Source organism: Rhagoletis pomonella, unplaced genomic scaffold (genome assembly GCF_013731165.1).
Source record: "Rhagoletis pomonella isolate Grant_MI unplaced genomic scaffold, Rhpom_1.0 Rhpom_scaffold_00001, whole genome shotgun sequence".
NCBI classification, from domain to species: Eukaryota; Metazoa; Arthropoda; class Insecta; order Diptera; family Tephritidae; genus Rhagoletis; species Rhagoletis pomonella.
In genome coordinates this window covers 67466497-67478855 of record NW_023458555.1, presented here as the reverse complement: position 1 = coordinate 67478855, position 12359 = coordinate 67466497, and the positions used below count along the sequence as shown (strand labels likewise).

At 35.6% G+C, this 12359-nt stretch overlaps 1 protein-coding gene across 1 annotated transcript in view; it reads right to left on the bottom strand.

Moving 5' to 3' along the window:
• LOC118747251 (protein doublesex) overlaps positions 1–12359 on the bottom strand; it is a 1135543-nt gene that overhangs the window by 223372 nt on the left and 899812 nt on the right. The window contains exon 4 of the mRNA XM_036481241.1: positions 11316–11733. Within this exon, the coding sequence (XP_036337134.1) occupies positions 11405–11733 (329 nt within the window). The 3' untranslated portion in view covers positions 11316–11404. The remainder of the gene's footprint in view (positions 1–11315; positions 11734–12359) is intronic.

Below are 12359 nucleotides of genomic sequence, written 5' to 3'. Positions count from 1 at the left end.
TTCCAAAATGAGGGGTAAAATTAAAAGGCTTGGACTGCAGACATGTGAGAGTGAGATTTTACCTTTTTGAAAAGAGTTTCCACCTTTTAAAAAATTTCATTCAAATTATCTAAAAAATATCAATTATTACAAAATAGGTATCAGTGGAAATGGTTTTGAAAATCTTTGTTTCTTTACTTAAATTTAGGACGGTTGCCACCTTTTAAAAAAATTAAATTCAATTTAAATTAAGGAAATTAGTTAGGAGAATATGTTTCAGAAGGTAGTCGTTTGAAAATATTTTGAAGAGGGTTGCCACCTGCTGGCAATGTCGAATTTAGTTAACTTATTCACAAGTTATATGAAATGTTAATTGAAATGTTAAAATAATGATATCAAACGAAAGAGTGTTAAGAAGACTTAAGCTTGAAGACAAAAAATATTTTTGAGGTGTTGGAAGAGGGTTGCCACCTGTTAAAAAATTTAATTCAAATTGTTAAATAAGTTAAAGGGATTATTAAAATATGGATATCAATCGAATGGGGTTTGAAAAATCTTTCATAACATTAATTCATAAGTTAATTAAAATATGTATCACAACGTTAGACGAAGAATATTTAAGAATATCTTAGCGGAAAATTACTTTTGAAGAGGGCCGCCACCTGTTTAAAAAGTCGGTTTAACTATGTCTATATATATAATACCCAAAGGGATTTTTTGTCCAGGTCAACAGGTCTGAAGCGTCCATTTTCACTTTTCCGAAAAGAGTTGCCATCTTTTAAAAATATAAGTTGAAATTATTTATAAATCGATACCATCATATCCCCATCCTTCGCTCGGTTTTCAAAAATGAGGTGTCAAATTAAAAGGCATGGTTTTAGATGTGCAATGAGGTTTTACTTTTTGAAAAGAGTTGCCACCTTTAAAAAAAGTTATTCAAATTATTTGAAAAACTAAATCATTTGTTACAAAATAGGCATAAGTCAAAATGGGTTTAAAAGCTTTGTTTCTTAACTCACCTGTCAGAGTGTTGCCACCTCTTTAAAAAATCAAATTCAATTTTAAAAAGGAAAATTAATTTGGTAATTTAAAAATGGGGTTTAAAAAGAAGGTAATTTGAAAATGTTGCCACCTGCTTTAATAGTCGAATTTAGTTGAAAACAAGTTGTATGCAGTATTAAAATATAGTTGTTAAACGAAAGAGTGCTAAGAAATTTTCACTTTAAACATTAAAGTTTTATTTGAGGATGTGAAGAGAGTTGCCCGCTGTTGAAAATTTTAAATTCAAGTGAATTATTAAGTTTAACAAATTACTAAAAGAGGTGATTCAATCGTTTTTGGGTTTGAGAAGGGTTTATTCAATAATAATTCAATTTAATTTATCAGTTAATTGAATTATGTATCAAAGTATCAGACGGAAGAGGTTTAAAAAGATTTCAGTTTGAAAATACTTCCCAGTTGCCACCTGTTTGAAAAGCCTAATTTATTTAGTTTATACACAATTCGAATGAAGTATTAAAATATGAGTGGCAGAAGAAAATATTTTTTGTTAGGGTTGCCATGATGAAATCGTGTTCCATAAGTAATCGGAATATTTGTTCTTTCGAATAAACCCATAGTATACCGAAAAAATTGGTTCGAGTAAATTTTTATAAATAAATATTTTTTTTGCCATGGTCATCAGATATTTTATGTGAAGGTCATCAGATCAGCACCGTCATTCTAAATGTGTATTAAGGTTTTATTTTTTGAGGTTGCGACTTTTTTTTAGTGGTACAGGGTGGTTTGAGTTTTAAGGAAATGAAAAACCTACGCCATGTGAGACCTCTCTTCCTTCAGAAAGGGCTGGAAGAATTTACTTGAAACATTTGCAATACTTATTAAGGTTTTTGAATAGTGTTGCAATCTGTTTAAAAAGTTAAATTCAATTTTGGCGTCTTAACGCCATGCGGGTTCACTAGTATATAGATAATACGCGAAGGGATTTTTTGTTCCGAATAAAAGATCTGTACCGTTCGCCCGATTTTTAAAGGGCTTGGTTTGTAGATGTGCAAACTGGTTCTAATTTTTCGAAAAGAGTTGCCACCTGTTGAAAAATTAAATTAAAATTTTTTAATAATCAATGCCATCAAATTTGCACTCCAGAATGAGGTGTCAAACTAAAAGCCTTGTACTGCTGATTTGCAATACGGTTGCCAGACGTACTGATTTTATCAGCACAGTACTGATTTTTCAACTCTTGTACTGATTTTATTAATTTCTTCAATCAGTACGCTAATGTCCTGATTTTCCAAAATTTGTACTGATATGTACTGAATTTTCAATTCGAACAAAATACTTTATGATTTTCTTAAGGTTTTTATATAACGTTGCTTAAACTGCACTGTGAAAAGTAATACAACAAAAATATCAATAGTTTTATGGGCATATCGCTGGGTCGTTACGTACCAGTTGCGATAACGTAATGGAGCTTAAATTATCTAAAAAGAAGGCAGACTTTTTTGTCGGGCGTTGTTATGTAGTTATCTCGAAAATATCTTTCAGTTTAATAACAGCAAATTTGAATATTCGAATGGCTTTTGCCTATAACTTAAGCTGCCTTTAGATGAGGCGATTTTTTGGGAGGCGATAATCGCCTGCAAAAGTTGACTTTCTGTCTACTTTGAGGCAAGCGATTTTTGAATCACAATTTACACGAGCGATTTTTCTTGAGTAGTGTTGAATTGCATAAAAAATCGCCTCGTGTAAATTAAGCTTCACAATTCTTTTTTATCAATTTACTGACATTGTAAAAGAGTTTTGCATACAAGACCTAGAGTTAAATACTCTTTTTAGAAAATTCTTAGTCTTTCCATGAGAAAATATAGAGGAAGACCTTACTTTTTCACAGTTTGAAAAATATGTAATTTGTTTTTTTTTTTCAATACCACACTCAAACGAAGCAAATGAGAGGATCTTAAGTATACGGTTTGCTTCCTTGCGCAAAGAGAGAAACCGGTTTCAAATTAAAATTTTTGAAACTGAACTTAACTTTGAACTAAAAGTAACTTTAAATTAAATGTATAGAATTCTTAGACTATTTAAACACTGAAAATGGAGATGATCTCATTATTACTATTAAAAAACGTCATAAATATAAAATAATTTGTTGGCTCTTGTGTACAATGATGTTTACACTCATGTGAAAATGAATAACATTTTTATTTTTTATTAACCCTTCGATGGTCACGTGGTATATAGTTACACCAATAGTCACGTGGTCTACGATCGTAGACCATTTTTGTTTTGAAATAGGACAAATAACTACGAGAATATAAATGATAATATAGCACAAACACATTTTTGGAACGTTTGTAAATAGCATGGGTTAGATTTTAAGACAAACTATTTTTAATTTCAAAAAAAGAACCAAAAGAAACAAACTGCATCCAGTTTTTAGTGTTTTTGAGAACAGGCATACAATTAATTGAATAAATTTATTTATATATTGAAAAAAATTAAACTACTTTTCATCGTAACAAAGCATTAAAACATTTCACCTAAAAAACCAAAAGAAAAATTCCATCCAAAAATAAATTAATTAGAGGCTACTGAAATTAGGAAAATTTTACTCACTTACACAAACTGTGCAGGCATTACTCATGCGCGTTTTGCCAGTAAGTCTCCCACAACTCACACATGAAATATTTATTCTTACTTCGAGGGCAGATATGAAAATGGCCGACATAATTAGCTGTGGGTGGAGAAAACATAGCAGCGCTCTTTTCCAATTAGTAGTTCGTCCAACCGTCTCAAAAGCACTGTAAAATTCTTTGGCGTCTCCACTTTTATTTGTGTTTAGTTCTGACATAGTTTTGTCTAAACAGTATTGTTTTAACTTCATGAGTACGAAAAGTTAGTGAATATTACTTACTTTTACTTATCAAAGTAAAGAATATAAAATACAATGTTGAAGCAAAACCTAAAACGTCATTGGTCACGTGGTCTACATATGTAGACCAGTTATGTTTTAGCCGTGATACAAATTCCAATCGCTCCCCCTCAGCACACCTAACACACTGATTATGTGAGCACACGTGTTAGCAACAGCTACTGAAAAGCGCAACTAGCTTAAGAAAGAAAATTAAATGAGAGCACCATTTTAAAAGAAGTGGTCTACGATCGTAGACCACGTGACCATTGTAGGGTTAAATATATTTCAATTATATAACAAAATATTGTTAAAAATAAGTACACTGCCGTTTTAAAGTATTATCTGTTACTTGCTTTCATAATTTCGCTTTTAATAAAAGTGGACTGAAAAGTACTGATTTTTTTTACCATGAAAAAGTCTAACGTACTGATTTCCCGCATAAAAACTCTGCCAACCCTAATGTGTAATAAGGTTTTCCTTTTTTGAAAAGAGTTGCCACCTTTTAAAAAATTATATTCAAATCATTAAAAAAATAAATTAATTATTACAAACTGGGTATCAATTGAAATGGTTTTGAAAAGCTTTGTTTTTTAGCTGAACTATAGGAGGGTTGCCACCTGTTTAAAAAAATCATATTAGTTAAGAGAAATATGTGTCATCATACGGGTGCCAAACGAAAGGGGTTTCAGAAAGTAGTAGTCTGAAAACCTTTTGAAGAAGGTTGCCACCTGCTTGAAATGTCGGATTTAGTTTACTTATACACAAGTTATACGAAATATCGAAATATTAAACGAAGGAGTGTTAAGAAATCTTTTGTTTGAACGCTAAGAATATTTTTGAGGTGTTGGAAGTGGGTTGCCACCGGTATAAAAAGTTAAATTCAAATTATTTCATAAGTTAAATGAATTACCCAAAAAAAGGGTATCAAGAGAAGGGGGTTTGAAAAAATTTTATTCCTGAACTGTATTTAGCGGGGCTGCCACATGTTTGAAAATTTATTAATTTAAATCATCAGTTAATTAAAATATGTATCGCAGTGTCCGGCGAAGGAGAGTTAACAATCATTAAGCTTGAAAATACTCTTGAAGACTGCTGTCACCTGTTTGAAAGGTCCAACTCAATTAACTAATTCAAAAAGTATATGAAATAAAAAAATACTTTAGTAAAAAGAAAAAATATTAGGAAATCTTTAGGTTTAACATTTCGAATGTTTGAAAAGAGTTGCCACGTGTTTAAAAAGTTACATTCAAGTTATTCAGTAAGTTGGATGAAATATTATAATATAGGTATAAATGGATATGAGAGGGATTTATATCTGAACTTTATTGAGGAGGGCAGCCATTTGTTCGAGCAATCAGATTCGAATTAGTTCATCAGTTTATTGAAATATATCTGTATCGCAATGTCAGACGAAAGTGATTTTAGTAAGATAATACTTTTGAAAAAGAATTTCAAAAACGAGAAGTCAAATTAGAGGCCTTAGCCTGTAGATGTATGACAAAATTTTATTTTTTTAATTAAGAAGTTTTTTCATCGTTATAGGTTGATTTAAAACTCGATGTAAATAAAAACATGCAGTATGCCAGACTGCTCTTCACTCAGAAAGGGCTGCACGAATTTCATGAAATATGGCACTCGGATCTCTTTTAATTGTGACTAACATTGGGGATATTTTTTAAGTTTTTGGTATTCAAGTTTAGGCGTTTTAACTCCATGCGGGTTCACTAGTATTGAAGTAAATGAGCAATATGCACATATCGCACACCGTTTTCATATTGAAGTAAATGAGCGATATGTACATATCGCACACCGTTTTCAAATGGAGCACAACTCAAAACTACACGTTTGTGAGAAAATTCGAAAAACTATTTCTTAGCACGTGATGATTATATAGGCAGGGAGACTTTACCTTAGGGTTTTTTTTAGCTAATTAAAACAAAAATTTGCTCCAGCTTTTTCTGGAAGGAAATAAAAGGTAGATCTTAAAATCGTGCTCGGCGATTTTAAAGCCGAGGTGGGCAAGGAAAGGATCTTTGGCCCCACTGTGGGAAAATTCAGCCTTCAAGACGAAACGTTCGATAACGGACTGAGGCTGATCGACTTCGGCGGGGCCCGAAACATCGTAATATGTAGTACTAGGTTCCAGCATAAGAACATGCACCAAGCTACATGGGTGTCTCCAGATAGAAAAACGAGAAACAAAATCGACCACGTTGTGATAGACGGAAGGCATGCTTCCAATGTTTTAGACGTACGTACACGCCAAACACCGATTCGAACCACTATCTTGTTGTAGCCAAGATACGCACCCGCCTCTGTGCCGCAAAAAATGTCCAACGATGCCAGGAAAGCTGCAATCACAACAGACGGCCAATTTATTCGCCACTCGACTCACACACCTGCTCTGTCAAGAGCCGCAGAGATTAAAGACGCTGCCTATAGGGCCACGCTGTGATCGAGCGCAACGCGACCGTTACAGGTAACTGAGGAAGGAAGCGAGACGTATTTGCCGCAATAAGAAGAGAGAGGCCGAAATACGTAAGTGCGAAGAGCTTGCAATGCTAGCCGACAGGAAAAATTCCCGAAAATTTTACCAGAGGGTTAGGCGACTTATGGAAGGTTTCAAGACCAGGGCGAACTCCTGTAATAACAACAATGGCGACCTAGTGACCAATGTCCAGAATGTACTGAAATTATGGAGGGAAAACTTTTCCACCCTACTGAATGGTAGCAGCGCTGTAATTAGTGGAGGTACGAATAGCGATAGCGCGCTTGAAAACAACAAAACTGCTGGAGCTGATAGTCTGCCAGCTGAGCTATTAAAGTACGGTGGCGAGGAGTTGATAAGGTGTATGCATCAACTCTTATGCAGAATATAGTCAGATGAACGCATGCACGACGACTGGGATTTGAGTGTGCTCTGGCCAATCCACAAGAAAGGCGATCCCGCCATTCGCGCCAACTACCGCGGAATCAGCCTTCTAATCATAGGTTGTAAGGTCTTATCGAGTGTATTGTGCGGAAGACTGAAGCCCACTGTCAACGAACTGATCGGACCTTATCTGTGTGGCTGTAGGCCTGGAAAATCCAACATAGATCAGGTATTCACAACACGCCAAATCTTGGAAAAGACCCGCGACAAGGGGATCGGCACAAACCATCTATTTGATTTCAAAGCCGCTTTCAAAAGCACAAAGAGAAGTTGTCTTTATGCCCCGGTGTCTGAACTTGATATCCCGGGAAACTAATACGTCTGTGTAAAATGATGTTGAGCAATATCAGCGAGCTCCATCAGAATAGGGAAGGACCCCTCCGAGCCGTTTGATACCAAACGAGGTTTAAGGCAAGGTGACTGCCTCTCGTGTGATTTCTTTAATCTGATGTTGGAGTAGATAATAAGAGCTGCAGAACTGAAACGCTCAGGCACAATACTTTACAAGAGCCTAGAATTGCTGGTATATGCCGACGACATCGATATTATCGGTAAAAACAAGGGCTACGTCTGTTCTGCCTTCTCGGGATTGGATAGAATGGGCTGGTGGTGAACGAGGACAAAACGAAGTATCTCCTGCCATCACACAAACAGTCACAGCATACGCGTCTTTGCACCCACGTCACTGTTGAGAGTTACAAGTTTGAAAAAGCAGACGACTTCGTTTATTTGGGAACTGGCATTAACACCAATAATAATGTCAGCCTTGAACTCCAACGGAGAATCACTCTTGCCAACAAGTGCTACTTTGGACTGAGTAGACAATTGAGAAGTAAAGTCCTCTCTCGTCGTACAAAGATCACACTCTATAAGTCACTCATCATGCCTGTGCTGGTGTATGGCGCGGAGGCATGGACTATGAAAACATCTGATGAAGCGGCTCTTGGAGTTTTCGAGAGAAAGATTCTGCGAAAGTTTTACGGACCTTTACGCGTTGGCGATGGCGAACACCGCAGACGATTTAACGATGATCTGTATGAGCTTTACAACGATGTAGACATAGTGCAGCGAGTTAAAATTCAGCGGCTCCGCTGGCTTGGCCATGTCGTTCGAAAGGACAGAAACGCTCCTGCTCTGAAAATATTCAACGCCAGCAGCGGTGCTTGTAACAGAGGAAGGGGAAGGCCTCCTCTGCGTTGGAAAGACCAGGTGGAGAAGGACTTGGCTTCACTTGGCATTTCCAATTGGCGTCAGTTAGCACAGAAGAGTAATGACTGGCGTGCGCCAAAACCGCTTAGGTGGTTACAGCGCCAATAAAGAAGAAGAAGAAATAAATGCTCTGTGCACAGTTTTAGCGAATTTCAAAAATGCCAAATTTTGAGTTGTGCCTCTTTGGAAGATGGTGTGCGATATGTACATATCAGTGATGTGGCGAATATTTGTGTTCGCATTCGTTATTCGAATGATTCGCATCATTTTACTTATTCGCTTCCACATTCGCATTCGCATCAAATGATACGAATATTTTTCGAATGCGAATGTGTACATGGGCACAGTGCGCAGTTAACGACCACTAAGCATACAATCGCATATGTTCAAGGTTGCTCCATTTTAACGCTCAGTTTTTTTACAGGCAAAACAACCCTTGTACGCTGTTGCATTTTGTAGAAAATACAAATATGTAGATCTAACTGGGCGCCCTCAAATGTGTTCTCATTTTGAACCGACTTCACTAAAAGGAGGAGGTTATCAGTTCGTCGGAATATTTATTTTTTTGTTTTACCGCATAACTTTGGACTAGGGCTGATGATTTCACCCGGGTAATGAGCTACCCGGGTATCCGGGTAGCGGGTGAAGCCCTACCCGGGTATTGAATTACCCGGGTAGCCCGGGTACCCGGGTATTTTATAACCCGGGTAGACCCGGGTAGACCGGGTACCCGGGCAGTATGGTAATTACCCGGGTACCCGGGCACCCGAAAAAATGAGGAGAGGTGAAAATTAAACGCATTTACGATCATATAACGCAAACGAACGTACATAGGGAAAATCTATAAGAATCTTCCGTACCATATGGGGAAATATTATAATATACAACACATACATTGCACTTGACAAATCCGTCATTCATCACACAAGCGTACTTCCAAACCCAGCTTGTTTTAGGCATGTCTAAAATATTAATATTTACGAAGTTGGTAATGCACGTACAGATATCGGATCGGTAACAAATAAAATTATTGAGACACACCCACCTGCGAATCTAAACGATGACCGACAGTTGAGGCAATTTTTGTGTTGGAATGAAAAAAATTTTAAAATTTCTTCCACAATTATTTCACAACAATACGTTCATCAACCTACTTCTCGTATTAAGGAAACTTCATTAAATAATTGTGATTTTAAAAGCTTTAAATATTATGAGAAAAGAAACTATAATTTGAACAAGCTGATACAATAAAAGTACAAAATCTTTAGGTGAATGAATAGCATAAGGCTTTGTTACCTTACTTTTTGTACCAGAAGTGGCCTACCACAGGGTTTAGTTCTTATATAATTCCCAATGAGAACGTTCTCGTCAGTTTTGTTCTCATTTTGGTTTTGGTTTTGACGCGTTCTTGGGAACAAAACTACGACAATGGCATTTAGTTTCGATCATACATTTCGTTCTCAGTCCCTGTTTTAAAATATTAATATTTAATATTCTTTAAAATATACATACATACATACATATGTACACATGCATGTATGTATATGCATTTACAAAAATTAGAAGTTTGAATTTAAGTACAGAAACTAATGTTTTAATTTACTTTTCTTGTCTCCGTCTACTCTGGAAAGCGGTTAGGTGTACATAGTCGCGTACACTCTAGACATAAAAAAATAATTATAAAAAAAAATTTTCTCACTGAAAAAATATTTATCCTCACCAAAAAGATTATACAAGAAGCTTTATGTCGCATTACCCGGGTGTTTTTCGTTTAACCGGCACCAACATATGTATATTACCCGGGTACCCGGGCAAATCGGGTAATACCCGACTACCCGGGTAATAAAAGCCCCGGGTAATACCCGGGTAACCGGGTACCCGGGTATCATCAGCCCTACTTTGGACCACGTTAACCGATTTCGATAATTCTTCATCGGAAAGGTGGTACCTCAGGGGGGTCCCATACTAATTAGATCCGATAATTGGATCGTGAAGAAATTAACGATAAGCTTAAATTTTTATATGAGAATTGAAGTCGGCATTTTTTTTGCTTAAAAATTACTTGTTTGTTAACGTTTGCACTTTAACCTCTTTTTCTGATGACCTCTAAAATATTTCGGTGCTATTCATATTTTACGTAGTTGTATTAATAGTTACATATTTTAGTTAATTTTTGTAATTCATTCGTCGAAAGTGAGCAATTGTTCTGTGCAGTCAGTCTTATATACAAGTTTCTAAGAAATCGCAGAAAAGAAGGCAGTAAAATTACTTTTTCTGAAATGTAATATGCCTCTTTTCAATTTGGACCACTAGATTAAAACAGTGTAACTATAGGTTAAGCACTGGTTCAATGTTTTAATAACACGGTTCAACAAAATATGGTCGTATTTTGTCTCAAAAACGGGGCCAACCTAATCTTATAGATTTTTTTTTATGCTAATTTGAAGTGCATTTACAAAATTTTTCTAGCACGTATATTTGAGAAAAAAGTAGAAGTCCGAAAAATGGTAAACATGGCAAATTAAAAAAAAAAAAAAATAAAAAAATTGAATAGAATTTGGACGTAGTTTTTTCGAGGAAAAAATCAACGTATTAATGAAAATTCAATTCGTCTGATGGATTCTATCTCATGTCGATGAGTTAATTAGAAATTAGTGAAGAATTAAAAAAACTCAGTTCTTCAATAGCATGCACTTCCACAAATACGAAAATCTTAATCTATGAATTAATTTTAAAAACAAAGTAATTTCATGAATTAACTTTAAAAAAATCAGTATCCCAGATTCATCAGTATCCAATCTTTTGTCTCCTAGATCTTTCCTCAAACATTTTTTTTGTGGATAGCGTTATCATCGCTTTTCAAAGTCCAGCAATAGTCAGCAGGCATGTGGAGGTTTGGTTTCCTATCATACTACTTTTCTATAGTGGTTATGTTCTGGTGAAATCTTTCGCCATGTTCATTTCTGGTGTTTTTTTTTTTTAATTTGACTCCTTCCTGCTCAATCCATCGACATGAGGTAGGATCCATCAGTCGATTTGGATTTTCATTAATACGTGTTTTTTCTTCGGAAAAATTACGTCTAAATTATATTTTAATTTTTTTTTTTAATTTACCATTTTTCGACTCTTCAACAGTTTTTTTTTTCTGAAAAGCTGGACATGCTAGAAAAATTTTGTAAATGCATTCGCAAATGTAAAAAATATGACATTCGAAACATCTCTAGTACATATGTATGTATGTTATGCATTAGATTGCTATGTAATTTACTTTATAATACTTACACTAAAAGCACAGCAGCTGCCGCAGCTGCGGCTGAAACAGCAGCGGTTGCATAAGCAGTGTGGCCATAGCGCTGTGACTGCTGATGCTGTTACGTAGCCGCAGCGGCTGTGGCGGATGGTGTCAAACTCGAAGCAGTTGCTGCAGGTGACAATGTTTCGCGGATGGTACTAGCTGGACATGCCGGTTTTGATGGACTGGGTGGCGTACGACTTAAAGCAGGTGGCTCCGGCGATGGCGGTCGTATCGAAGCCGTCAAATGCGAGAAATGCGATGCTAGTAATCCGTTGCCACCAATGGTAATCGGGTAAGGAAAATAAGTGGGTGGCCCGTTTACTAACGCTGCAGGTGGGTAGTAGTTATAGTACAGTTGCCTATCCATCAATTGTAGCGATATGGTTTGATTCCAAATACGCTTTGCTGTAAGATACACGTATAAGTTGTAATTAGCGAATAGTGCTAAAATAAGTACAGTATCTTTTTTCAATATTTATATCCAACGACAATTTAAATATAATCGGTTAATTGCAAGAATTGTTTAAGGATTAGTACTAATTCACACAATTGGATGTTGTTGATTTGAGTGTAAATATAATTTTTGATTATACACATTAAAGTCGACAAAAATGCACAGATAGGTAAATATTTAGAAGTTTTTCGCTACCACAATTTAAAAGCTCCTAAACGGGTTTTAAGGTTATGATAATGCGAAGCGTTACCAAGGGAAAGTAATATATCCCGCGCCTCGCGAAAATGTTTGATTCTGAAATTCTGCCTACATGTCTCTTTTCGGTATTTCTTTTAAAGAACATATCGCACACCTAGATCTAAAATGATCTAACACAAAATTCATTGCGCCAAATTTAACTGCTCAAGACAATTAATACAAAAACAGCAATTAATACAAAAACAGGCATAACAGTAGTTTTTTAGTTAATATATATAATCACTAGCGGTACCCCGGTGTCTATACCAAATATTGAAAAATATTGAAAAATTAATGAAAAATCCTGGAATTTTTCTATGTGAAAATTTATTATCTGTTT